At 67.1% G+C, this 24,865-nt stretch overlaps 3 protein-coding genes across 6 annotated transcripts; all 3 read left to right on the plus strand.

Moving 5' to 3' along the window:
• The first annotated feature begins 42 nt into the window (after positions 1 to 42).
• On the plus strand, positions 43 to 15,278 carry WDR90 (WD repeat domain 90). Its single transcript, XM_055561451.1, has 43 exons — positions 43 to 811; positions 1,006 to 1,097; positions 1,213 to 1,389; positions 1,475 to 1,583; positions 1,781 to 1,942; positions 2,202 to 2,316; positions 2,393 to 2,460; positions 2,808 to 2,911; positions 2,993 to 3,211; positions 3,341 to 3,436; positions 3,671 to 3,739; positions 4,360 to 4,470; positions 4,538 to 4,683; positions 4,752 to 4,809; positions 5,203 to 5,321; positions 5,403 to 5,546; positions 5,633 to 5,763; positions 5,833 to 5,949; positions 6,236 to 6,471; positions 6,650 to 6,789; positions 6,890 to 7,020; positions 7,363 to 7,493; positions 7,764 to 7,925; positions 8,107 to 8,235; positions 8,342 to 8,472; positions 8,565 to 8,605; positions 8,780 to 8,908; positions 9,033 to 9,200; positions 9,496 to 9,593; positions 10,099 to 10,201; positions 10,374 to 10,495; positions 10,604 to 10,763; positions 10,857 to 11,047; positions 11,127 to 11,295; positions 11,425 to 11,536; positions 11,681 to 11,852; positions 13,292 to 13,414; positions 13,597 to 13,771; positions 13,885 to 14,015; positions 14,121 to 14,264; positions 14,331 to 14,450; positions 14,561 to 14,645; positions 14,899 to 15,278. The coding sequence occupies exons 1-43, from the start codon at positions 802 to 804 to the stop codon at positions 15,054 to 15,056; spliced, it is 5,508 nt and encodes a 1,835-aa protein (XP_055417426.1). The 5' UTR covers positions 43 to 801; the 3' UTR covers positions 15,057 to 15,278.
• Positions 15,279 to 15,473: 195 nt separating this feature from the next.
• Positions 15,474 to 20,749, plus strand: RHOT2 (ras homolog family member T2). 4 transcript variants are annotated; one of them, XM_055561452.1, is made up of 19 exons: positions 15,474 to 15,589; positions 15,693 to 15,751; positions 15,842 to 15,923; positions 16,002 to 16,045; positions 16,874 to 16,927; positions 17,351 to 17,403; positions 17,480 to 17,588; positions 17,672 to 17,773; positions 17,845 to 17,943; positions 18,069 to 18,177; positions 18,269 to 18,389; positions 18,582 to 18,666; positions 18,740 to 18,882; positions 18,966 to 19,066; positions 19,151 to 19,281; positions 19,370 to 19,444; positions 19,552 to 19,674; positions 19,762 to 19,964; positions 20,196 to 20,749. In XM_055561452.1, the coding sequence occupies exons 1-19, from the start codon at positions 15,553 to 15,555 to the stop codon at positions 20,320 to 20,322; spliced, it is 1,857 nt and encodes a 618-aa protein (XP_055417427.1). In that variant the 5' UTR covers positions 15,474 to 15,552; the 3' UTR covers positions 20,323 to 20,749. The 4 variants fall into 4 exon arrangements, with proteins under 4 accessions (XP_055417427.1, XP_055417428.1, XP_055417430.1 ...); XM_055561453.1 differs by having other exon boundaries at positions 19,765 to 19,964; XM_055561455.1 differs by lacking the exons at positions 19,370 to 19,444; positions 19,552 to 19,674.
• Positions 20,750 to 21,989: 1,240 nt separating this feature from the next.
• On the plus strand, positions 21,990 to 24,776 carry RHBDL1 (rhomboid like 1). Its single transcript, XM_055562704.1, has 8 exons — positions 21,990 to 22,418; positions 22,719 to 22,880; positions 23,107 to 23,331; positions 23,412 to 23,560; positions 23,685 to 23,797; positions 23,869 to 23,969; positions 24,051 to 24,111; positions 24,182 to 24,776. The coding sequence occupies exons 1-8, from the start codon at positions 21,990 to 21,992 to the stop codon at positions 24,451 to 24,453; spliced, it is 1,512 nt and encodes a 503-aa protein (XP_055418679.1). The 3' UTR covers positions 24,454 to 24,776.
• Positions 24,777 to 24,865: the final 89 nt, after the last annotated feature.

The raw sequence follows: 24,865 nt of genomic DNA on the forward strand, positions 1-24,865 counted from the left end.
GAAGCTCTGTCCAGCTCTGGCACCTAGCCTCCTGCCTAGCTGCCTTCCTGTGTCCTGGGCCAGGTCATTTTGCGTAGAAGTCTGTAAATGCCAGCCAATCCCACTGACACCCACGCCCCCTTCCTTTCCCTGTAATCATTGTCAGGTGTCGAAACCTGCTCTCAAGACCCAGAGATGTTACTTAACTGACCCTGAGTTGGGGTCTCAGCCACACAGAATTGGGGTCAGGTTTCAGGACGCCTGCTGTCGTATCTGAACCCCCCCAGGTCTGGCGGGGAGCCTTCGGGGTCCTGTGAGGCCTGCAGCTGACATAAGCGCCTCCAGAGGGCTGGGCAGCAGCAGGGGAGGGGAGGACCGCCCACGCCAAGTGCGGTCAGGATTTCTGGGCTGCGTCTCACTCCCATCGCGAACACGGGCCTCAGGATCAGGAACCTCCCGGATCAGACCCCACAGCTGGGGTGCCGGCGGTGCTAGAGCAAGCCCACGGGGTCCCGGCTTGGGGATGGCCGCAGAGGCTCGGGGGCGGAGGCTCCTGTCCCGTGGCAAAACAGCAGTAAAGAGGAAGTGGCCAGACAGCAACTCGGGGCTACCGGAAGAAAAGTAGCGGGGGAAACTGCCTAGCTAGGGTCTAGCCCCGCGCCAGGCCCCGCCCCGTGCAGCAGTCACGTGTCAGGCGCGGTGACGTACCTGCGGCCGTGCGGCGTCAGTGGCGCCGTTGCCGGGCTTCTGTTGCTAGGCACGCGCTGCGTGCCCTGCGTGCGGTGCGCGTCGGCAGAGGCGGGAAGCGCGAGCTGCGGCGCCATGGCGAGAGGTAGCGGCGCGCGGACCGGTGTTGGGTTTTGGGGTCCAAGGGCCCGGGCCGCCGCGCAGGGGTTGGTGCTGAGACTCGCTCGCAGCCCAGTCCGCGCGCCGCGCTGGCCGTCACCGCTGGGGAGAACGCAGGCCCTGCCGGGCCCTCCCTGGACCTGCGGTGGGCCTGACACCTCACGTCCCCTTGTCCCCCAGTGTGGCAGCAGCCGTTCCTCAACGTCTTCAGACACTTCAAGGTGAACGAGTGGAAGCGCTCCACTAAGGAGGGCGACGTGGCCGCCGTGACGGTGAGTGGCCGGGGCGCCCGGCGGCGGCGTCTCCTCTCTTCTCTATGGACGCTTGTTTGCAGCCCTCCCGGCCTCCCCGGGCTGCAGGACGTCTGCAAGACGTCTTTCTCTCCAGGACAAGACCCTCAAGTGCACCGTGTACCGCGTGCGGGGCTCTGTCTCTGCGAGCAACTACATCCAGCTCCCCAAAACCAGCACCCAGTCCCTGGGGCTGACTGGACGGTACCTGTACGTGCTCTTTCGGCCATTGCCCGCCAAGCATTTCGTCATTCACCTGGATGTGTCCACTGAGGTGCTGAGCTGGGAGAGGGGGGCCGCCCGGGGCCCTGCACTCCTGCGGCAGCCTGGACCCCTCATGTCCATGCTGTGTCCCACAGGACAGCCAGGTCATCCGAGTGTCCTTCTCCAACCTCTTCAAGGAGTTCAAGTCCACAGCTACGTGGCTTCAGTTCCCCTTCATTTGTGAGGCTGGGACACCCAGGGAAGGTACCGTGCAGATGAGGCATGAATGGGACACGGGGATGGTCTGGGAGAGGCGTCCAGTCAGAAGGCTCAGGGGGAGGTCTGGGTGGGGGCCACGTGGTTGTGGCCACGAGACTGGGAACAGGCCGAGGACGCAGTGCTGTGGCTTGGTTGGTGAGAGGGTAGGTGCTGACTTTGGCACGAGTCCTGCACACCTGCAGGTGTGGCCTCCCCTGGTGCCCGCTGGACCTGCCTGCAGCTTGACCTGCACGACATCCTGCTGGTGTATCTGCACCGATGCTACAGTCACCTGAAGGGCGTCAGGCTGTGTGCCAGCATGATGGTCCGGAACCTCTACACCAGTGACCTGTGCTTCGACCCCGGTGAGGACCCCAGCTGTGTTAGCCTGCAGCCCACCTGCTTTTGCTCCCTGTGTGCTGCCCTCCGCTCCGTCCCTGGCACTCAGTGGAAATGCCCATGCTGTGCCAGCTTTGAGCCTCCCAGCTCCCGAGGCAGCCATCAGAGGGAGTGGCGGCTGGGCTGGTGGCCAGGCGGGACCCTGCTGGCCCCTGGTTGAGAGCCCTGGGCTGGGAGAGGGGCCTGGACGGCTCCCTGGACCTGGACCAGCGCTGCTCTTTGCAGCCGTCACCGTTGCTGAAGCCCGGCGTGCAAAACTGCCTGTCACCCCCATACCTCGAGAAATGGCTTTCCCAGTGCCAAAGGGAGAGAGCTGGCACGACCGCTATGTCCATATCCGGTGAGTGCTTCTGCCGTCCCAGGCACAGGTTGGGCAGGGCCGTCCCGGAAGCTGACTCTCCCTCTACCCCACCGAGGTTTCCGAGCGGCAGCTCGCACGTGCCCTCCGAGCTGGTACAGAAGAGCGGTTTCCCTCCTGAGGCAGGTGGGCCTGTGGGGCAGCGGTGACCGGGGTTCAGGTCTGCAGGGCCCATGGCGCTCGGCAGGAGAGGGGTACTGATGCTGCATCTGGGGAGGTGACCCCAGCAGTGTGGTGCCTGTAAGGGCGCGGGGAGGTGGCCTTGAGGCTCTGGAGCAGCGGGAGGCTGTGACTTGAGTGCTTGGGGCTTCAAACTTTCCTGCTGGTATGGGTGTTGGGGCCCCTGCTAGGTGGGCTGCCGCTGTCGGCGTGGCCCCTCTCCTGCAGAGTGGGCAAGGCCGGGCCCCCTGCCGCCCCTGCCCAGTGCCTTGTGCCTGTCTGCACTCTGCTCAGTCGGTTCTTCTCCGCTGCAGTCTTAGTGGGGCATGTGCCGCGGCTGCTCCCTTCCCCAGTGGCCTGCAGCAAGCGTGCACGGGACAGCAGGGCCCTCATGGTCCAGAAGCATGACCCCGCAACCGTGAGTGCCCGGCGCCCTCCGAGGTGGGGCTGGGGGTGCTGGTCTCAGGCAGGGTGCTCATGGGCACTTGTCCTCCTGCAGTCCTGCTGGGCCCCCTCCATGCCCAGGCCCCTTCCGGAGGTCAGCGTGTCCTGTGAGCACTCAGAGGTCTCCCGTGTGGCTGGCCCTGGTGGCTGTATCCAGGAGCCCTCGGCCTGGGCGGTGGCCACTGATGAGCATGCAGCTGGTGACGGCCTTCACGTGTCTGCCCGTCAGCCGACGGTGGAGCCCACGGTCCCAGAGCATGCAGCTCCGCATGAGGTGAGGCTGGACTGTGCCCCCGAGGGGGTTGCGTGTGGATGAGCAGTGGATGGAGGGCTGCCGGGCTGCTGCCCGCCTGGGAATGGGCGAGGGGCAGGTGGTCCCCTCTGATGGTCCCTTCCCATCCAGTCTCCTGGCAGGAAGCAGAGCTTACCGGAGGCGGCTTTGGGAAAGAAGCAGAGCTTACCGGAGGCGGCTTTGGGCAAGAAGCGTTTTCAACAAAGAGTAAGAGAGCCGGTGCCCTGCCCCCAGCCCCGGTGATCTGCGGGGAAACCTCAGGGCTGGGGCACCTGGAGGATCCAGCAGTGGCTGCAGTCCTGGCTTCCTGCCGCAGAGTAGCTGGCCGGAGCTCAGGACTGGGTGGCTTTCTTGGGAGGCCGGAACTGGCTCTGGGCAGGACAGCCCTGTTGCAACGGGGGCCTTGCCACCTGGGTCTCATTGTGCGTCTGCCTGTTTCAGAGCTTCCTCCCAGATCCGATCCTGAGGCTCAAGGGGGTCATCGGCTTTGGGGGTCACAGCACCAAATGGGTGAGGGATCCTGTGTTCATGTTGGGTCTTATAAGCGTCAGCTACACCGAGCAGACAGCGGGCAGATGCTGCACTTCCCTGCCTTGGCTGTGGGCCTCTGAGCTCCCCTAGGCACCAGGTCCCCGCACTGCTGTGGTCACCCAGCCCCGCCCGCGTCCGCACACGCCTGGTGCGTCCTTGGTGCTGTGATGTCCAGACACAGGCGGCCCTTTGTGTTGTGAGCACCAGCTGGGGTGGTGCTGGTCCAGATGCTCGAGCTTTGAGAGACCTGAGACCCTTGTTCATCCTTTAAGTCTTGGATGCGTGTCGTCCAGCCGAAGGGGGCTTGGTGTGGGCAAGACAGGGTCCCTGTGGAGGCAGCCGTGGGAGAGGTGGCCGTGTGCTCACTAGGCTGTCCTGGATGTGGGCTCTGAGTCTTTGTGGGCTCTCAGCCTCTTGTTAGTTTAACCCTATAGTTCCCTGCTTAGCGGGAGCTCTGCCATACCCACGTACAACCAGGCTTTCTGTCCTTTAGGCTTATGCAGCATGGTGAATCCTGTACTTGTGTCTCGGGGGGCTCAAGGGTGGCGGGGAGTGAAGCTGACTAGCCTGTGACCTCAGCCTCCGGCCCCTGCTTGCAGGCCCTGTGGACCCTGGATGGGGCTGCTGTTGTGTACCCTTGCCACGCAGTCGTTGTCGTCCTGCACGTCGAAACCCGGGAGCAGCGTCTCTTCCTTGGCCACACAGACAAGGTGGGCACCCCTGGCCCGGGGCAGCCTGGTCTGCTGGCCTGTACCCTTCCTAACTCCCTGCCCCCAGGTCTCTGCTCTGGCGCTGGATGGGAGCGGTTCGCTGCTGGCCTCGGCCCAGGCCCGGCCCCACAGCATGCTGCGTCTCTGGGACTTCCAGACGGGGAGCTGCCTGGCCCTGTTCCGGAGCCCGGTCCACAACATCTGCTCCCTCAGGTGGGTGAAGGGCCTCCGGAGGGGTGGGGGCCAGCTCCTGTGACGCTTACTGTCGCCTCTGTCCACAGCTTCTCCAACAGCGGGGAGCTGCTCTGCGGCGTTGGCAAGGACCGCCATGGGCGGACGGTAACTGAGCCAGCGGGGAGGTGGGGCAGCCGTCCAAGGGTACAGGCGGGCGGCAGGGACCCCCATTGGCCTCCCTCAGCCTGGCCGGGCACCCCCAAGTCACACGCTCCACAGGGCACCTGTTTCGCCCTTGTGGGTGGAGCTGCCTTTCGAGTGACTGGCCTTGCTCTCTTTGCTGGCGAGTCCTGCAGGCCTGAGACAGATGTTTTTTCACGCCAGTGTCTCTGAAGCTGGGTGTTCCCCCGGGGCCTCCCCTCCCCTTATGGTTGCGTGTTCCATTCCTCTCTGCAGACACATGTCTGTGGACTCCCTGGGTGGGCACGGGCAGGCTTCTCTGACTTCTGTTGGAGGTGCCGGGTGGGTGGGCAGGCACTCAGTGCAGGCTTGTTGCAGATGGTGCTGGTGTGGGGCGTGGCCCAGCTGGGGCGAGGCGGAGAGGCCGTCATCGTCGCGCAGGCGCACAGTGACGCCGATGTCCAGGCGTTCCGGGTGGCCTTCTTCGACGAAGCCAGGTGACTGCCTGCCCTCTCTGGGTGCTGGGGCCGCTGAGTCGTGAGCCCGCCCCTCGCCCCACTCACCTCCCACCCTCTCAGGATGGCATCGTGCGGGCGGGGCAGTGTGCGGCTGTGGCGGCTCTCAGGTGGGACACTGCGCTCCTGCGCTGTGGATCTGGGGGAGCACCACGCTCTGGAGTTCACCGACCTGGCCTTCGGGCCAGCCCAGGATGGCCACACTCTGTGAGCACCCCCCTCCCCGCCCCCTTCCCTGAAGGCCCGGCGCCCCACCCCTGCCGCCACAGCCCTTACCTGCTGCTCCCTGGCAGCTACGTGTGCAGCCGCAGCGGCCACATCCTGGAAATTGACCACCAGCGCATGGCCGTGCGGCACGCTCGCCGCCTCCTGCCCTTGCAGACCCCCCGCGACCCCCTCGCACAGAAGCAGACCTTCAGTTCGGGTAGGTGGGCCTTGCTGTGCAGGGGGAGGGGCCCTGCTGCTGGGGGCTGACCCGGCTCCCCCCACCCAGGCCCCGGCATCGCCATCAGCAGCCTTGGCATCTCCCGGTCCGTGTGCGCCGTGGGCTCCGAGGATGGCTACCTGCGCCTCTGGCCTCTGGACTTCTCCTCCGTCCTCCTGGAGGCAGGTGGGGCCTGCACACCACCTCGCCCCCGAGGCGGCACAGGAGGGCCGTGTCCCCAGGCTGGACAGCGTGGGGCTCCACGGGGCTGTGTCCTGAACCTGGGAGTGGGTAGTCACGGGGGCGGTGCTGGTCCTAGCTCACAGGGAGACAGGGCTCCAGGCTGCAGGAAAACACACTTCTTGCTGTCTTGGACGAGGGGCTAGGGGTTGGTTCAGCCTGCTCGGGTGGGCTCTGGTGCGGGACCCGCCCCACTGCAGGCTCAGATGGTCACCAAGCCCCCTGCCTGCAGAGCACGAGGGGCCAGTCACCTCCGTCCGCGTCAGCCCCGGCGGCCTGCGTGTGCTGTCCACCACATCCTCGGGTCACCTGGGCTTCCTGGACGTCCCGTCCCAGGAGTATCGCATGCTTGTGCGCTCCCACACCGCCCCGGTGCTGGCCGTTGCCACCGAGCGCAGCCGGGGACAGCTGGCCACTGTGTCCCAGGACTGCACCGTGCGCGTCTGGGACCTGGCGACCCTGCAGCAGGTGGGGTGTAGCTAGAGGGGCACCGGCTGGGAGGGCGATCTGGAAGCCACAGGCCATACTGAGGCCTGGAGGGTGGGCCCTGGGTTCTTCTGCCCGGGTTTGGGGCCTGAGGTTCCAGCCCCCTGGGGAGACTGGCTCTCGGGGGCCCGCTGTCTGCCCTAACATGCCCCCCCCACAGCTGTATGACTTCACGTCGCCCGAGGAGGCCCCACGTGCTGTCGCCTTCCACCCCACGCAGCCGACCTTCTTCTGCGGCTTCAGCAGCGGGGCCGTCCGCTCCTTCAGCCTGGAGTCTGCCAAGGCCCTGGTGGAGCACAGGTGGGTGCCCAGGCAGGCCTGCCCCACAGATACCCACGTGGACGCCCGCCCTCTGCTGCCTCTGGACACGTGGCGTCTGACACCTTTCCGTGTGGTGCAGGTGTCACCGAGGAGCCATCACCGGCCTGGCCACCAGCCCTGACGGTCGCTTCCTCTTCAGCGCCTGCTCCCAGGGCGCCCTGACCCAGTACCACAGCGGTGCGCCCCGGTGCCGCGTCCTGCGAGTAGCAGGTCAGGCCCCCACGCCCGGCCCCGTTTGGCCCTCCCAGTACCTCCCTGACCACGGCACTGTGTCCCATAGCCTCACTCATAGACCCATGGGGCCAGATGTGATCTTAGGACTGCCCAGCACTCCCCAAGTGGGAGATCAGAGTGCGCCCGCCCTGCGCCAGGAGTGGGTGATCGCCTGCAGCCCGAGCACCAGAGGGCAGGGCCGGGCCCCCATGGACACTGTGTCTCTGGCCAGCCAGGCGGTCTCTGGGTGGTCACTGGGAGAGCCCCGGCGCTCGGGCAGTGCACGTTGCCGTGGGGTCCGCCCTGCCCGGCTGACTGCCTGCCCCCGTGTGCTGGCAGCTAACGTGGTGTGCCAGGAGGCCTGTCCAAGCTCCAGCATCCTGGTGGTCAGCGGGGACAGCTGCCTGCTGGCTTTCGTGGGTCCCTCCAAGTATACGGTGAGCGTCATGGACACAGCCTCACTGGATGAGGTGAGTCAGCCGGAGCCCTGCACGTTTGCTGAGGGTGCACAGGCCCTGTGGGCACCCCTGATCCTGGTGGCTGGGTTGTTACTGTGGGCGGGAGGCCACACTCATTGCAGAGAGGACCCAGGTCCCGGGCCCCTCAGGGGCATAGAGGACCCATGAGCTGCGGGTGGCTGGGCATGGCAGAGTGCCCGAGGCTGCCCATGACCTGGGCCTCTGCTCGGGGGCCCCAGCTCCGCCTGGAGTTCATGGGGGCAATACTTGCTCCTCCTGCAGCTTCTGAGGATCGACGTCAGTGCCCTGGACCTGGCTGGCAGCTGCCTGGACTCGGCTGTGGCCCTCTGCTTTGGTCCCTCATCCCCCAGCCACCTGCTGGTGTCCATGTCCTCCAACACGATCGCCGTGCTGGACGCCAGGTCAGGCCGCGTGGTCCGGCAGGTGAGCCCAGGCCGTGGCTGGCGACCTGGCCCCCCTCCTCCCGGCTCCGGCCTTGCTGCCCACGGCGGGGCGGCCCTGGGCTGCCTGCTGCTCCCGGGTGGCTGCGCTCTGGGGAGGGCTCCCCTGGCTGGCAGTCCCGGGTGCGCCCACCTTGCCTCGCAGCAAGCGCACTCTCTTGCAGCTGTCCTGTGGCCACCCCACGGCCTGCGCCTCCCTGGCCCTCAGCGCAGATGGCCGCTTTCTGCTCACAGCCGCCGAGCGGGCTGTCAGGCTGTGGGACTACGCAACGCAGGCTGGCCTCACCTGCCAGGTGTGTGTCCCAGGTGGGTGGGCAGGAAGGTGGAGGACGGCCCTGGGTGCCCCGCTGATACTGCGCAAGGGCCGTGCCTCAGGTCTGCACGACACCGCCACCCCAGGTGTACATTGGCCACTCGGAGCCAGTGCGGGCCGTGGCCTTCACCCCCGACCAGCAGCAGCTCCTCAGCGTGGGAGACACCATCTTTCTCTGGGATGTTCTGGTTCCCCGTGAGGGGTGGTCCCCAGGCAGGTAGGTGTCTGCCTTCACTTGAACCTGCCAGGCCTCTCTGGGCACCCGCCACCCCCAACACACACTGACAGCTTCCTCTGTCGTCTCTGCAGTGTCCAGGGTGCTCCCAGGCCCCCCCTGACCTGCGAAGCAGGTGAGTGGCCCCACCAGGCTGGCAGGCCCTGCGGTGACCCCTGGTGTGGGAGGCACACGCTAATGCTGGCTGGGGCCCCAGGCCAGAGCTGGTTGGGAGCGGGGGGCTGGCACGCCTCCTGCTCTGTGCCCCTGCTCCTCGTCTCTGAGCACAGCCTGGTTCCTCCGTCCGCAGGCCCGGGTGCAGGAGAGCTGGAGGGCGTGGCGTCCGGGGCCAGAGGGCCCCCCCGGCAGGTGTCTGTGTCACCCCTGGCACTCCCGCCCGAGCCGGGCCTCTGTGCTGGGCCCCCTGAGGGCTTTGACGGTGAGGGTGGGGGTCCTGGGAGGGGGAGGCTCCCCCCTACGTGCTCTGCTGCTCCTGGCCTGGGGGCGGGCTGGGGGCTCAGAGCGCCTGCTCCCCACCCCTGCTGTCTCCCCAACCTCCCCAGGTGCTCTCTTCCCATCAGACGAGAGCCGTGGCCCCGAGGATCTCCATCAGGCCTCAGGCCCATCCGTGCTGGTGCAGAAGGAGGCTGGCCAGGCTGACGATGGGGCCTGTGGGGTGACAGGAGGCCCCTGGGACCTTGGCAGGCGTCCCCACCCCTGTGGCTGGCCCAGTAAGCAGGGGCAGGGCAGCAGCGTGGGGCGGGGTCCCTCGTAACTGGGCTGGGGCCCAGGTGCCTGTACCTCGTGGACTCCAGGTGGTCTAAGGACAAAGCCAGCTGCCCCGGCAGACAAGGCGGGGTCACCTGCAGGGCAGATAGCCCGAGGCCCCAGTCAAGCCAGGCGGGCAGGGCGATGTGGCCCGCCAGTGCCCTCTGATTCCAAGCGTCTGACCAGCCAGGGCAGGGCAACAGCGGGGAGGTCGCTGTGTGCTCCCGAAGGTCTACAGCCTTTCGCCCTGCCCGACAGGCGCCTGCAGCACAGTGGGAGCCAGGGCCCAGACCCTCGCTCGCCCGGACTCCTACAGGCACTTCACTGCGCGCTACAAGGCCTCCTCACCGGCCCAGGTGGGCCGGGCGGGGGTCCTCCTGGTCCTGGCCACTGACGGATGCTGTGGAGGCTGGGCTTGGGCAATGCAGCCTGTGGTGTCCGAGGGGCTCCCCCACCGTCAGCAGTGGCTCCTGGCGTGTCCCTGGGGCAGCTCCCTGGGCTAGAGGCCTCTGGTCACCCTCCATCTCAAGCCCGGTCCATGCCTCCAACGGGCTGGTTAAGGCTCGCTTCCGTGCCAGTGGGGCGGGGAGTGTCCTGTGTGCCCCCTCCCCCACACCGTGCCGGCTCCCTCCCGTCTCCCCCCACCAAGGCCTCCTCCAGGCTCCTCCCTGCCCTGCCCAGGTCTCCCCACACCCCAGGCTTTTCCCAGGAGCCCCTGCCTGGCCTCCCTTCTCTCCCGTCCTCCCACAGTCCTGCCCTCTGCCGCCTCACCCCCGGAGCCACACCTGCGGGCTCCATCCAGGCCTGGCCTGAGGGCAGAGTCTGAGGTGGGGACCCCGCGTCCTGGTCGCTTCCCCACAGGGCCTCTCCCTGCCACCTGCTGGTGACGAGTGGCTGCGTCTGAAGGCCGTCGTGGGCTACAACGGGAACGGGCGCACCAACCTGATCTGGAGCCCACACACGGGTGTGGCCACGGCCCAGGGGCTGTGGGGGGCCTGTCCTGATGCTCCTCTGGGCCCCCTGCCCCCCCCGCCTTTCTCCGTGGGGGGGTGGGGCGCGGGTGTGAGCCCCTGTGGCTGGGCCCGTGGGGAAGCGTGCCATGGTGTGCTGGCCCGCCGGGCTCCGTCTGCCCACAGGCTTCTTCGCCTACACGTGCGGCTGCCTGGTGGTGGTGGAGGACCTGCACTCGGGCGCCCAGCAGCACTGGCTCGGTCACCCTGAGGAGATCTCCACGCTGGCCCTCAGCCACGACGCCCAGGTGCCCGCCCTGCGGCCCCCTGCACAGGCCTGGAGCTGAGGTGCCCCTGCAACCCGAGCGGGCCCGTGGACTGCACCCTCCGTGCTGATGGTGCTCCTCCACCGCCAGGTCCTGGCCTCAGCCTCCGGCGGAAGCGGCACTGCCTCCCGCTGCCAGATCCGCCTCTGGGACGTGCCCCGGGGCTCCTGCCGGCAGCTCCTCTCTCACCACGACTCTGCAGTCCAGGCTCTGGCTTTCTCACCAGACGACAGGCTCCTTGTCACACTGGGTCAGTGGACAGGGGTGGAGGATGGTGGTCTCTGAGCCCCTGCCGATCCTGGGACCCCTGGGCTGCTGACACGGGCCCTCTGCGTCTCCCCAGGGGACTGCGGCGACGGCACCCTGGCGCTGTGGAGCACGGCCACCTGTGAGCTCCTGTCCTCCTTGCGTCTCCCGGAGCCAGTGCACAGCATGGCCTTCAGCCCCTGGCACGCTGGCGAGCTGGCCTGCGTGGGCCGGGGCGTCCTCATCCTGCAGCTGCTGTGGGGGCAGGCGGGCGACGTCAGCCTCCAGGTGCCGGGGCTGGGAGGCGGCCTTGGAGGACGGGGTGTGGCGGCCCGGGCGTGGCTGACCCCTGCTGTTCTCCCGCCAGGCCAACCGGGAGCCAGTCCCCGAGGAGGCAGGGGGCTGCGAGCTGAGCTCGCTCTGCTACGGGGCCGCGCCCCTGCTGTACTGCGGCTCCAGCGAGGGCCAGGTGTCCGTGTGGGACACACGTGCCGGCTGCTGCTTCCTGGCCTGGGAGGCGGACGATGGCGAGATCGGTGGGTATCAGACGAGCCCACGGCCCTTGGGGCGCTGTTCCCTTGGGAGTCACAGTGCCAGGGCGGTGGGATGCCCTCTCGAGCCCCAGGCCTCTGGGGACACGGCTCACGCCAGCTCCCATTCCCCAGGAGTGCTGCTGTGCTCGGGTACCTGGCTGGTCAGCGGCAGCAACACGCGGCGGCTGCGCCTGTGGGCTGTGGGGGCTGTGCCGGAGCTGCGGCACAGGGGCTCGGGGGCCAGGTGAGCGTGCGTGCTGTGTCCGCAGGTAGCGCTCCAACCGGCTGGACCCGCCCCCCAGGGGTGTGCTCGGGCAAGTCAGGGCTGTGGGCTTATCCACCTGGCGCCCTGGCCTCCCGCTGCTGCCCTGCGATCCCTGCTCTCCAGGTCCAGCTCCGTGTTTCTGGAGCGCGAGCTGACCCTCGACGGGGCCATCGTGAGCGCGGTCTTCCACGACAGCATGGACATGGGTGTGGTGGGCACCACAGCGGGCACGCTCTGGTACATCAGCTGGGCTGAGGGCACCAGCACTCGCCTCATCAGTGGCCATCGGAGCAAGGTGAGTGCCGGGCCGCTGCTCGCACAAGTGGGAAGCCTCCTCGCTCCTTCCCCCTTGCCCATGGGTGCTGTGTCTGCGAGGTGTCCCCGCAGCAGCCCCAGGCCCCATGGCCTTCGCGACCCTGCTTGTCCCGCCCCTTTGCTTCTAGTTTACTTGTTGGAGAAAGCTGGTCGTCCTTGCTGGGATCCCCCACCAGCGGGGCTGGGTGTGCCCCTCTAGGATCCCGGGGGTCTGGAGGCCGGGCCGGGGTCTAGGCAGGGCCAGCCAGTTGGCGCAGGGCCAGCCAGTCGGCGTTGACTCCCTGGGGAGCGCTGTGTCTCTCCAGCAGTGCCCGTGTCTGGTGGCAGTGGCAGTGGCCTTGTTGGTACCAAGTCTCCCAGAGCTGGTGCTGACTTTGGTCCCGCCTCCCGAGGGGCACGCGTGCTCCAGGCCCTCCCTCTGTGGCTCTGCCTGACCCTGGCCTGCCTGCCTCAGTTCTGTGCCCCTCCAGTGGGAACTGGGCTTAGAGGTCATGGTATGTGGGTCAGAGGGACAAGCACTTCTCACCCAGGCAGGGCTCAATTTTTAGCTTTTTATTCAAATTCAAGACTTGGCTTTTGCCCACACATTGGTGCATGGTCTTCATCTCCTTTTTCTTATACCAGAGACCCTGATTCTGTGTAATCTTTCTTTCCACACACGTGACGATCTCAGGCCACCCCCCACTGCGCAGCCCCCCATGAGGCCTGGTTAACAGCACGTCCTTTAGTTCAGTCTGTGGTCCCCAGGAGTCCTGTGTTCTAGGTTTTGTCAGAACAGTTCTTTCTGTCACGTCCCAGCAAGTGGACGGTCAAGTTCAGCTGACTGGTGGGCTTCACATTTCACCCAGGCTTCGTGGGGGAGCTCGGGAGGGGGTCTTCACCCAGACCTCATGGGGGACCTTCCTTGGGAGGGAGCCTTACTTCACCCAGGCCTCGTGGGGGACCTCGGGTGGGGGCCTTCACCCAGGCCTCGTGGGGGAACCTCGGGAGGGGCCTTCACCCAGGCCTCGTGGGGGACCTCGGGAGGGGCCTTCACCCAGGCCTCGTGGGGGACCTGGGGAGGGGCCTTCACCCAGGCCTCGTGGGGGACCTGGGGAGGGGCCTTCACCCAGGCCTCGTGGGGGACCTCGGGAGGGACCTTCACCCAGGCCTCGTGGGGGACCTCGGGTGGGGGCCTTCACCCAGGCCTCGTGGGGGACCTCGGGAGGGGCCTTCACCCAGGCCTCGTAGGGAACCTCGGGAGGGGCCTTCACCCAGGCCTCGTGGGGGACCTCGGGAGGTTGGGACAGTGAGTTTGTGTCACATGGCAGGGCTGGGGCCTGGCAGACTCCAGGGGGAGGCGGATACTCTCCAGAGCCACATGGCTAGGCTGTGTTCCTCCTTGGCCATGGGCTCAGGCAGGCTGGTGGCTCCTCACAGGTGAATGAGGTGGCCTTCAGCCCCAACGAGTCCCACTGCGCCACGTGCAGTGACGACGGGAGCGTGAGGGTGTGGTGCGTGGCTAGCACGGAGCTGCTGATCCAGTTCCAGGTGCTCAGCCAGGTACTCAGCGGGGCTGGGGGCACGCCCGGGGCTGGGGGCATATCCGGGTAGAGCCCGGGCCAGGTCCCTGCTGGCCTGGCCTCATGCAGGCCCCATGGCCTCCCTCCAGCCTTGGTGTCTGGCTGGGCCCGGGCCCCGCCCCCTCCCGGGGGGTCCTGATGTTTTCCGCTGGTGGTCCCCAGAGCTGCCTCTGCCTGGCTTGGAGCCCCCCGTCGTGCGGACGCCCAGAAGAGGAGCACGTGGCAGCGGGCTACAGCGACGGGACTCTGCGGGTCTTCAGCATCGCACGCTCGGCCGTAGAGCTCAAGATGTGCCCTCACGCGGCTGCAATCAGGGCCCTTGCCTTCTCCGCTGACGGTGAGGCTGGGCTCCCGGTGGCGGCATGGCTCTGCGGCTCTGCCTGGCCCAGGTCGCGCCTTTGGGCTGAAGGCCGGGCGCACAAGTGACAGCATGGGGTCTGCCTGGCCCAGGTCAGACCATCATCTCTGGAGACAAGGACGGGCTCGTGGCCGTGAGCCGCCTCCGCACAGGGATGACCTTCCGGGTGCTGAGTGACCATCGCGGCGCCCCCATCTGCACTCTCCAGAGCACGAGGAAGGAGGTGACATGATTGGTCCTTTCTGGGTGGGGCTCGCACAGGCTGGGGTGCTGGTGGGACAGGGTGGGAGAACAGGGCAGGCAGCACCACTAGCCCTTGTTCCCCCAGTGTGGAGACTTCGGGGCAGAGGGCGTGGACCTGTGGCTGGCCGCCAGCGGGGACCAGCGAGTCAGCGTGTGGGCCTCTGACTGGCTGCGGGACCACTGTGAGCTCGTGGATTGGTTGAGCTTCCCAGCACCCGGCCTCACAGAGGTAAGAGTCCCGGCGGCCCCGTGGGCGCAGTGCCCCCGGCTCCCACCCTGCACTGTGCCCCCACAGGTTCCCGGCTGCTTGCCACCCTCACTCGCCGCCTTCTGCCCCTGGGACCCGGCGCTGCTGGTGTGTGCAGGCCTTGGCGTGTACCCTGAGGTGGTCTTCTACAGCCTCCGCCAGAAGCAGGCACGTGTACTTCGCCGTGGTCCTGGGAGCCTGAGGGACCCAGGGCTGGGGAGGGCCAGGTCTCAGGGCCAGGGGCCCCTCCCCCAGAGCCTCATGCTTGCTGCCCGCAGGTGGTGGAGAAGATCCCGCTGCCTTTCTTTGCTGTGTCCATGAGTCTGTGCCCTGGGGCCCACCTTGTGGCCATTGGCTTCTCTGGTGAGTGCTGGTGACTCGAGTCGGGCCGGCTGGGCACTGCTGTGTTCCCTCACAGAGCCATACTCTTCACCATTGGGCCCCGGGTTTCTTGTCCCTAAAAGTGGACTGAGGATACCACTCCTGGGGCTCACAGATAGGGTCTGTGAAGGGGTGGGGCGCCGGGTTCCCCAGCGAGGCACCATCTGGAGAGAGGGCCAGGGGGCAGCAGGCCCCCCGCCCCCACCCTGGCCCAGCCCCTGCTGTCTGCCTGCAGAGCGCATGGTACGGCTGCTGGACTGCGCATCGGGGGCCGTACAGGACTTTGCGGGCCATGACGACTCTGTGCAGCTGTGCAGGTTCGCCCCGTCAGCCCAGCTGCTCTTCACGGCAGCCCACAGCGAGATCTTGGTGTGGGAAGTCACAGGCCGCTGAGCCCTGCCACTCAGCTGGGCCCCTGGCCTGGCAGAGGCTTGACTGAGAAGCTGGGTCCGCCCCGGGCCTTGTGCTGGTTCTGTCGGCCCAGTGGGCTCTCCTCACCGGCACCTTAGGAGCATGTGTGAAGCATCAGGACCTTGAACGTGTGGGAAGTACTCGGAGCTCCTCTCCCTTGGGGTTTTGTTTCTGCCTTGTACAGTTCAAATAAATGTGCGTGTAGCGGTGAGGCATCGTCGTCTTGTCACTGCAGACTACTGCCAAAGCTCAGCTTACCCCCAGCCCCAGACCTGCTCTGGGCCAGGACCGCACGCGCCCGCAGTGCTCGGCGCGCCCACACGGAGGCGCCGCCGCACTCCGCCGCCGCTCTGGCCCGCCGGCCTCAGTGCGGCTGCGCGGGCGGGGCCGGAAGTGCGAGCTCCGCGAGCGCGGGGCCGGGTCTGGGTCGCGGTCGCGGGCGGGCGGGTGTCCCCGGGCTGCAGCTCCCGGTGCCACCATGAAGCGGGACGTGCGCATTCTGCTGCTGGGCGAGGGTAGGCGCTTGGGTCCGGGGCGGGCGGGGGTCCCGGGGCCGGGCCGGGGCGGGGCGGAGCGGCGCGACCTCGGTCGCCGCGCTGACCGCGCTGCCCCGCGCAGCCCAGGTGGGGAAGACGTCGCTAATACTGTCGCTGGTGGGCGAGGAGTTCCCCGAGGAGGTAAGGCTGAGCGCCCCGCGCCCCTGCGTCCCCACGACCCCTGCGCCCCCCGCGCCCCCGCCCGGCTCCCTCACGGCCGCGTCTGCCCAGGTCCCCGCCCGGGCGGAGGAGATCACGATTCCCGCGGACGTCACCCCGGAGAAGGTGCCCACCCACATCGTGGATTACTCAGGTAGCGCGGCCGGCCGCCCGCTGCTCCGCCCGGGAGCCGGCGTCTCTGGCAGGTCTGCAGCGGGGTCTCTTGTTTCAGAAACGGAGCAGACGGTGGAGGAGCTCCAGGGTGAGATTGACAAGGTACAGGGTGTCCTGGGGGGCTGCTGGGCGCGGGGTCAGGGCTCATGGCCTGTGGGCGGGGCCGCCGCGGGCCGGATCCGCTTCATCCTCCCAGGGAGCGGATTAAGGAGCCACAGCCTTGCTAATTCTGTCCCGAGCTCTTCGGGCGGGGGCGGGGCTCCACCTCTCCTGCGCACCGGGCTGGTCAGCCCTCCAGCCCTCCCTGCCTCGTCTTCCCTCTTCTGCTGGACCCTGGGGAGCAGCCTCCAAGTTCTTGAAAGTGATCCGTTTGACAGCTGTGTGCCCACACCCCCAGTCCTGACCCTTTAGTCCAGCACACCGTCCTGGATAACCCAGTTGCATTGGGTATCGTGACCAGGGCTGAGGGCTCTCTGCCTTCCTGTTTTCGAGAGGACCTGGGCCTGGACCAAGCTTCGGGTGCCGCCCCTGCAGCCTCCGCTGTGTCCTGGGGCGCGGCCGGGCAGGGTCCAGGCCACAGCCACTGTTTTACCATCACCCCGTTGTGCTGTCGCTGTCTATCTGCTGTTGTCGGTAGGGGCCAGGGAGCGAAGAGCTGAGGCTGGGGTTGGGGTGCCAAATGTCAGGGTGGCTGTGTCCTGAGTCCTCACGGGACTTGCTGGCCAGAGCTGAGTACTAGGGCCTGGCTTCTGCAGCAGAAGAGGGCAGCGAAGGGCTGGCCTGAGGTGTGGGTGGCCAACGGCCAGCGACTCAGCCTGGGAGCAGCTGGAGCAGTGGGCTTCTCTGATCTCTGAGCCCTGTCCTGTCTCACCTGTGAGCAGAGCAGGAAGCTTCAGGTCCCGCTGTGCAACCTCTGCCCTCTCTCAACAGGCGGACGTGGTGTGTGTGGTGTATGACGTGTCTGAAGAGGCCACCGTCGAGAAGGTGAGCGTTCTAGGTTCTCGTCACTGGTGCTCAGCCTGGTCACCTACCCGTTCGCACACACCCCAGGCTGGCCCAGGTTCAGGGCAACTTGCATCCGCAGCCGACCCTGTGTTTCACGAGGGCTTTGGGGAGTCTCGTGGGGCCCCTGGCACCCAGCTTCCCTGGAATTCCTCGGAACGTGTCTGAGCAGAGATGGTGGATGGCCTTACATTTGAGTCTCTTTAGGCCCTGGGGAAGGGCTGCTGACATCAGGCCCTTTGTGGGTGTTTGGGAACCGCCTGCTGGCTGCTCTCCCACGCTGGCCTTGTTGCCGGTGGCTGTGACTTCGCTCCTCAGTGGGCCTGTCTTGAGCCAAGTGAGAGTTCCTCCTGGGAGCTGTGGGCCGGGTGGGCCCCAGCCCTCACGAACAGCTCTTACTTTCAGATCCGAACCAAATGGATCCCGCTGGTGAACGGGGATACCAAGAGGGGACCCAGGTAGGAGGCAGGGCTCAGGGAGGAGGCTGGGCCCTGCCAGCTCCCTGATCCCTGGTGACCATGGGCCTCTCCCCAGGGTTCCCATCATCCTGGTGGGCAACAAGTCGGACCTGAGGCCAGGGGGCTCCATGGAGGCCGTGCTGCCCATCATGAGCCAGTTCCCTGAGATTGAGACCTGCGTGGAGGTGAGTGGACCAGGGCCACGGGGCTGCAGAGGCGAGGGCATGCACTTTCGTGTCTCACCCGAGTCTGCTCCCACACGTCCCAGTGCTCGGCCAAGAACCTGAAGAACATCTCAGAGCTGTTCTACTATGCTCAGAAGGCCGTGCTGCACCCCACAGCCCCCCTCTACGACCCCGAGGCCAAGCAGGTGGGCAGCGGGTGCTGGCGGTGGGGGGAGCAGGAGGGAGCGGCGGGGCTGCTGAGCCACTGTCTCCACAGCTGAGGCCCGCGTGCGCCCAGGCGCTCACCCGCATCTTCAGGCTCTCAGACCAGGACATGGACCAGGCACTCAGTGACCAGGAGCTCAACGCCTTCCAGGTGCGGCCCTGCCTGTCTCCCGGCTCCTCCCATGCCCCCTGGCAGCAGCGGACCCCCACTCCTGGGCCACCCTTGAGACAGAGGGAGAGGATCCCTGACCAACAACTGCTTTCTCTTGGAGACAGACGTCCTGCTTCGGGCACCCGCTGGCCCCGCAGGCCCTGGAGGACGTGAAGATGGTGGTGAGCAAGAACGTGGCGGGAGGTGTGCGGGATGACCAGCTAACCCTGGACGGTGAGGCCTGACGCCCTTTCTGCCCGGGGATCGGGGGTGGGCAAGGCCAGGCTGTGTCCGGTGCCACTCCATCCTCTGCACCCCTGAGCAGGCTTCCTTTTCTTGAACACGCTCTTCATCCAGCGAGGCCGCCACGAGACCACGTGGACCATCCTGAGGCGCTTTGGCTATGGAGACTCGCTGGAGTTGACAGCTGATTACCTCTGCCCACCGTGAGTGGCATTCAGGCTCAGGGCTCACCTCCGCTCTGTGTCGGATTGGGCATGGGGCTCCTGGATCCTGCGTTGGGGGCTCTTGGCATGTCTTTCTCTGGGTTGGGGGGTTGGCTGTGTGGCCGGCCTGTGTTGGGAGGAAGTGCCCTGCAGTGCCCGGGAGCTGAGCACAGCCCCACCCGGCGCCCACAGGCTCCGTGTGCCCCCTGGCTGCAGCGCCGAGCTCAACCACCGAGGTTACCAGTTTGTGCAGAGGATGTTTGAGAAGCACGACCAGGTGAGGGCGCTGGGCCCCGGCTGCACCCCCGTGGCCTCCTGAGCTCCTGTCACTGCCGCCCCTCTGCCCGCAGGACCGGGACGGTGCCCTGTCCCCGGCGGAGCTGCAGAGCCTCTTCAGCGTGTTTCCCGCTGCTCCCTGGGGCCCCCAACTCCCCAGCACGGTCCGCACCAAGGCCGGGAGGCTGCCCCTGCACGGGTACCTCTGCCAGTGGACGTAAGTGTAGCCCTCGCCTGCCCAGACAGGCCCACGCCCTCTGCCCTGCAGCGACGCCACATGCCCCCTTCTCCCGTCCCCAGCCTGGTGACCTACTTGGATGTCCGGCGCTCTCTTGAGCACCTGGGCTATCTGGGCTACCCCACGCTCTGCGAGCAGGACTCCCAGGCCCACGCCATCACAGGTGGGTGCCCGCTTCACCCCAGCCCCTGGCCAGTGCTTCCTTCGCAGCCCCCGCCTCCTGCTCATCCTCTCTTCCTGCCCACAGTCACCCGAGAGAAGAGACTGGACCAGGAGAAGGGACAGACGCAGAGAAACGTTCTCCTATGCAAGGTGGTGGGGGCCCGCGGTGTGGGCAAGTCATCCTTCCTGCGGGCCTTCCTTGGCCACAGCCTGGGGGTGAGCGTCCGTGAGGCTGTGAGGGGACCTGGGGGCTGGGCTTCTGGGGAGCGGCTGAGCCGTAAGCTGCAGGGGCCTTCCTCCTCAGCACCAGGATGCCGGGGAGCCCTCCGTCTATGCCATCGACACAGTGCAGGTCAACGGGCAGGAGAAATACCTAATCGTGAGTGCCGGGCGTCCCTAGGGTGGCCTGGCACATGCACGCGGGGGGCGCTGCCCAGCGTGGCCCAGGGACCCAGCCCTGTGCCCCTCTGTGGCCATCCCATTTAGCTGTGCGAGGTGGCTGCAGACAGCCTGCTGACCGCCTCGGCGGACGCCTCCTGTGACGTGGCCTGCTTGATGTTTGACGGCAGTGACCTCAGGTCCTTCGCGCTGTGTGCCAGCGTCTATAAGGCAAGGTCCCGCCCGCCCTGGGGGCCTGCGAGGCAGCAGCGCGTGAGCAGGGACCCCCGGCGTGCTCACTTGGCCCCCGCCCTGCAGCAGCACTACATGGATGGGCAGACCCCCTGCCTCTTCGTCTGCTCCAAGGCTGACCTGCCCGGAGGCGTCCCGCTGCCCGGCCTGTCACCTGCTGAGTTCTGCCGCCGGCACCGCCTGCCCGCCCCCACCCTGTTCTCCTGTGCCGGTCCAGTGGAGCCCTGCATGGGCATCTTCACCCGGCTGGCCACCATGGCCACCTTCCCGTGGGTACCAGCACGCAGCCCCCGTGTGGGAGATGCACCCTGTCCCAGGAGGGCGGCGTGGCTGTGGTGTTGGGACTGTGGTGGGGCAGGGCGGGCCCTAGGGACCGGGCCTCATAGGATCCGCCTGCTCTGGGCGGTCTGTCGAGTGGGCGCGGGCAGGGAGCAGCTGCGGGGGCTCTGTGGTCTCTGGGAGACGGGGGTACAGCAGCAAGGGTCTCCTCTCTCCTGCAGACACCTTGTCCACGGGCAGCTACAGGCCACCTCCTTCTGGCTCCGGGTGGCGCTGGGGGCTGTGGGGGCCGCCGTCGCTGCCGTCCTCAGCTTCTCCCTCTACAGGGTTCTGGTGAAGAGCCGATGAGGCCCCGGGCCCCGTGGTCTATCTCAGGGTGCTGGGGGGGCAGGGCTCCCCCCGGTCTCCGCTTTCCTCCTGAGGACAGCCCCCCACTGCCCTGCCCCTGCCCTGCCCACGGGTAGGCCTGGCTCCCAGCTGCTGCAGATGCTGGGTGTGGTCTGCCTCTGGGCATCAGGTGTTGGAGGGACCGGGGGTGTTTGAGCAAGTCAGTGCCCCCAGACCCGAATTCTCAGGGCTCCATCCCTTCTTCCTGGTCCTCCGTGTATGGCCAGTGGGTGTGAAGGGGGTACAAAGGTAGGAACTTGGGACTAAAGGCAGGGGGTGGGAGGAAGAAACGGCTGGACCAGCATGTTCCCCCACCCCGATTTGAAGACCAGTCCAGGGCAGACGTGAGATTGGGTTTCCTGATTAAACGTCGCTTGTGTCTTTTCCATATTGAGTCTTGCTTACTGAAAACGAATTCTTGAATTAACTAAAGTGCGTCCTCGTGGGTGTGGGCTGGGAACATCCCTCCTAAGCTCACACCTCCCGTCTGGGCCTGGGTGACCATCCTGAGGCCTCGGGTCCAGGTCAGGACCAGTTCAGCCCTGATGCAGCCTCAGAGCCTTGAGGACCTCAAGTTGAGTCCATGCTGGCTGAGGGTGAGAGGCTGGGCTGCCTAATACTGGAGGTCCCCCTGATGCGTCCCCCTCCCCACTGCCAGGAGTACCCACTCTCCAATCTCAGCCTCCGGCTGTCAGCTTGGCTACAGTGTGTTGAGGCTCTGGGGTGTGCGGTGGCCCTGCTCTAGGGGAGCTGCCTTATTTCTTACTGCTCCTCCCGCCCCCCCTGAGCCTCTGCCCTTCCCGCTGGGCAGAGGACAGCCTGCGGACAAGCGGGCAGAGAGCCTTCCTGGGGCTGAGGTGGGGGCCCAGCTCGGCATTCAGGCCTTGCTCTGGCCTGCGTCCTGGGCTCCTGCCCCCTCCGGCCTACATTTGGTCTTTCTGTGCAAGGTAGGCCCTGGGCCCGGGCCCTCAAGTCCTGACAAGCTGTTTCTAGGGGGCGGGGAGCTGCCCACCCAGAAGGGACGCTCAGGCCTAGCCCAGGACGTGCTGGGGGTCAGACCTGGACGTTGTCCGACCATCCCGCTGGCCCCCAGTTCCACACCCGAGGCTCCTGGTACAGTCCTCACTGGTGCCAGGCCTGGCAGGATGCTCTTTGCTGCTGGGTCCATCGCAAGGCCCAGCTGCACGGGGGTGAGGGTGGCCCTGCGGTGCGTGTCCCGAGTGCCACCTTCCTTACTGGAGCTGTCCGCCTGCTCTCCCTGGGGGCCAGGTCCGCCTCCCATCCCACCCCAGCTGTGGCCACAGGCGGGGTCAGGAGCCTCCAGGCCAAGGTGTGTTGGTCCCTGCCTGCCGAGCAGGGCCAACTGCAGGCCCTCCCTGCCCCCTGCTAGTTGTCTGTCGGCTGGGCGGTGACGCCAGTCTGTCAGGATGGGCAAGTTGCCTACAGGGAGGTACCTTCTGGGAGCCCCCGCCTGGAGAGTTCCAGCAGTGGGCAGTTCCCTTGAGGCCTTCCTTGAGGAGGTGGCGTTGGCGCTGAGACCCCGCCCGGGAAAACGGGTCGTGCGCGGGAGGGGCTTGGGTGCTGCGCCTGACTCAGTTTCACGGCTGCCGCTCCGCGGGACTAGCGGGATGGGAACCGGGAGCCGCGCACCGTTCTTGCCCGGGCACGTCCTCGTGCGGGGCGCGCGCGTGTCCCGACCGCGCGTGGCTGGGCGGGCGGTGGCGGCGGCGTGTGCGGCGGGGGCGGGCGGCTCCGTGACGCGGCGCCGAGCGGAGCGGGCGGAGCCGGAGGGCCGGGGCGGAGCGGAGTCGTCCGCAGAGCAGCCCCTCCCGGCCGCGGCCGCCGACCCCGGCCCCGGCCCCCGGCCCGGCTCTATGGACAGGAGCTCGCTGCTGCAGCTTATCCAGGAGCAGGTGCGTGCGGAGGTAGGGGGCGACGGCACCGCCCCCTACGCGGCCCTTCGCCCTTGGGTGGGCCGGGGGAACGGACTTCTCAGAGACCCTCAGCCCAACCTCTCCCTGCACGACCTTAGCCTCCTGCCCAAGACCCAGGAAAGGGCGAGCCAGAGCAGGGCGCTTGCAGCGTGGCAGGAGGGGGGTGCTTGCCCTCAGACCTTGGCCCTACCCCTCCAGGATAGGCAGGGCTGAAATGAGGTGAGGAGACCCCTAGAGAACTAGCGGAGCTTCAGGCCAGGGACCTAGGCGCTGGTGCCTGCAGCTCCTGGGACCACGTGGGCACAGGGGCCTGGACCTGGGGTGTTCAGAGGCTGCCTCCCCAGGCTGACCTGCCCAGCCCTGTGGTCTGGGGGCCAGGCCCACGCTCAAGCCTTGGCCACCCCTCCTCCCCCACAACCACAGCAGCTGGACCCTGAGAATACAGGCTTCATCGGTGCGGACACCTTCACTGGCCTGGTGCACCGCCATGAGCTGCCCCTGGACCCAGCCAAGCTGGACATGCTGGTGGCGCTGGCCCAGAGCAACGAGCGGGGCCAGGTCTGCTACCAGGAGCTGGCGGACCTGGTCAGTGTGCTGCAGGCGGGCAGCGGGGTGGGGCTCGACCTGGCGCGTGCAGACCCTGGGCTGGAGCGGGGTGGGCAGGTGGCCCCTCCTCCCTGCCCTGCCCACCCGGGTCGGGGCTGTGGACATGGGGCAGAGCCTGGGACCCGGTGAGGAGCTGGGTGGACCGCTCAGGAGGGGCGGCCCTGGGGGGGAGTGTGGTGGTCTATGCCTGGGCCCCGCCCCCTAGATCAGCAGCAAGCGCTCAAGCAGCTTCAAGCGGGCCATCGCCAACGGACAGCGGGCACTGCCTCGGGACGGGCTGCTGGATGAGCCGGGCCTGGGTGTTTACAAGCGGTTCGTGCGCTACGTGGCCTACGAGATCCTGCCCCGAGAGGTGGACCGCCACTGGTATTTCTACCGGCACCGCAGCTGCCCGCCCCCTGTGTTTATGGCCTCGGTCACCCTTGCCCAGGTGGGCCTGCCTGTCCAGCCAGCTCCCTGGGAGCCTCCCGCGCCCCTGGTCCTGCCTGGCCCCAGCACTTGTCCCCCCAGATCATCGTGTTCCTGTGCTACGGGGCCCGGCTCAACAAGTGGGTGCTGCAGACCTACCACCCCGAATATATGAAGAGCCCCCTCGTGTACCACCCCGGCCACCGCGCTCGGGCCTGGCGCTTCCTCACCTACATGTTCATGCATGTCGGGTGAGCACCCCGCCCTCCCAGACTGGGTCTGGAGAGCTCAGCCCCTTGAGGAGGGGGCAGGGGGCTGGCAGCCCCACTGTGGACCCCACCCTTCCCTTTACACCCGTTTGCCCCCCATGGCCAGGCTGGAGCAGCTGGGGTTCAATGCCCTCCTGCAGCTGATGATTGGAGTGCCGCTGGAGATGGTGCACGGCCTGCTCCGCATCAGCCTGCTCTACCTGGCGGGTGTGCTGGCAGGTGAGGCAGCTGCCTGCGCCGGGGCCGCCCCGGCCGGCCTCGCCCTCACGGCTCTCCCCTTGCTCACACAGGCTCCCTGACCGTCTCCATTACTGACATGCGGGCCCCTGTGGTGGGGGGTTCCGGCGGGGTCTATGCCCTGTGTTCTGCACACCTGGCCAATGTCGTCATGGTAACGGGGCAGCCCCTGGGGTGGGGTGCGGGGAGGGGCCCACAAGACCTATCTCACCACCTCTTCTTTGCACCCCATCAGAACTGGGCTGGGATGAGGTGTCCCTACAAGCTCCTGAGGATGGTGCTGGCCCTGGTGTGCAGTAAGTAGGGAGCCAGGGCGGGGGTCTCAGCCCCTGGCCAGGGGGCCTCACCTGCCGCCTCCCCCTGCAGTGAGCTCCGAGGTAGGCCGGGCCGTGTGGCTGCGCTTCTCCCCGCCACTGCCTGCCTCAGGCCCACAGCCCAGCTTTATGGCGCACCTGGCGGGCGCGGTGGTGGGCGTCAGCATGGGCCTGACCATCCTGCGCAGCTACGAAGAGCGCCTGCGGGACCAGTGCGGCTGGTGGGTGGTGCTGCTTGCCTATGGCACCTTCCTGCTGTTCGCCATCTTCTGGAACATCTTTGCCTACGACCTGTTGGGTGCCCATATCCCCCCACCACCCTGACAGGGTCCCCAGGTCTATAGGGGCCAGGGTGCAGGATCCCAGGGCCAGCCACTGGGAGGGCCTGCATGTCCACCCTCAGTGAATGTAGTCCTGAGGCTGCTCCTTCCCGGTGTGGGCTGGTGGCCCCTGTGGCCCACTGAGTCCAGGCCGAGCCTTACACCAGCCTTGGCCACCCCCTCCCAGGCTGGAGGGACAGGATTGCTGGCCTGGGGCGGGTGGTGGAGGTCCCCAAGGGTGGCCCCAGAGGAGACCCTGCCCCCACCTCTTCCCTGAGACTTGCAGTCTAAGCCTTTTTGAAGAATAAATAAATATTTTACACAGCATCAGCTGGCTGTACTGGGGCCCGGGGCTGGGCTCATCTCCCCGCTAACTCTGAGCAACTGTGAGAGCCCTTCCCTCCACAAGAGTGGCT

This window comes from Bubalus kerabau, chromosome 23, assembly GCF_029407905.1.
Source record: "Bubalus kerabau isolate K-KA32 ecotype Philippines breed swamp buffalo chromosome 23, PCC_UOA_SB_1v2, whole genome shotgun sequence".
Classification (NCBI taxonomy): Eukaryota; Metazoa; Chordata; class Mammalia; order Artiodactyla; family Bovidae; genus Bubalus; species Bubalus kerabau.

Excerpts from the sequence above, each read along its gene's own strand:
- WDR90 (XM_055561451.1), top strand. Across the intron at positions 7,926-8,106 it reads CAGGCCGCGTGGTCCGGCAG|CTGTCCTGTGGCCACCCCAC; the intron begins GTGAGCCCAGGC and ends ACTCTCTTGCAG. Across the intron at positions 11,537-11,680 it reads CACAGGGGCTCGGGGGCCAG|GTCCAGCTCCGTGTTTCTGG; the intron begins GTGAGCGTGCGT and ends CCTGCTCTCCAG.
- RHBDL1 (XM_055562704.1), top strand. The coding sequence starts at position 21,990 with ATGGGAACCGGGAGCCGCGCACCGTTCTTGCCCGGGCACGTCCTCGTG. Across the intron at positions 23,561-23,684 it reads TACATGTTCATGCATGTCGG|GCTGGAGCAGCTGGGGTTCA; the intron begins GTGAGCACCCCG and ends CCCCATGGCCAG. Across the intron at positions 23,798-23,868 it reads CCTGGCGGGTGTGCTGGCAG|GCTCCCTGACCGTCTCCATT; the intron begins GTGAGGCAGCTG and ends TTGCTCACACAG.
- RHOT2 (XM_055561452.1), top strand. The coding sequence starts at position 15,553 with ATGAAGCGGGACGTGCGCATTCTGCTGCTGGGCGAGG. Across the intron at positions 17,774-17,844 it reads ACGACCCCGAGGCCAAGCAG|CTGAGGCCCGCGTGCGCCCA; the intron begins GTGGGCAGCGGG and ends CTGTCTCCACAG. Across the intron at positions 18,178-18,268 it reads TGACCAGCTAACCCTGGACG|GCTTCCTTTTCTTGAACACG; the intron begins GTGAGGCCTGAC and ends ACCCCTGAGCAG.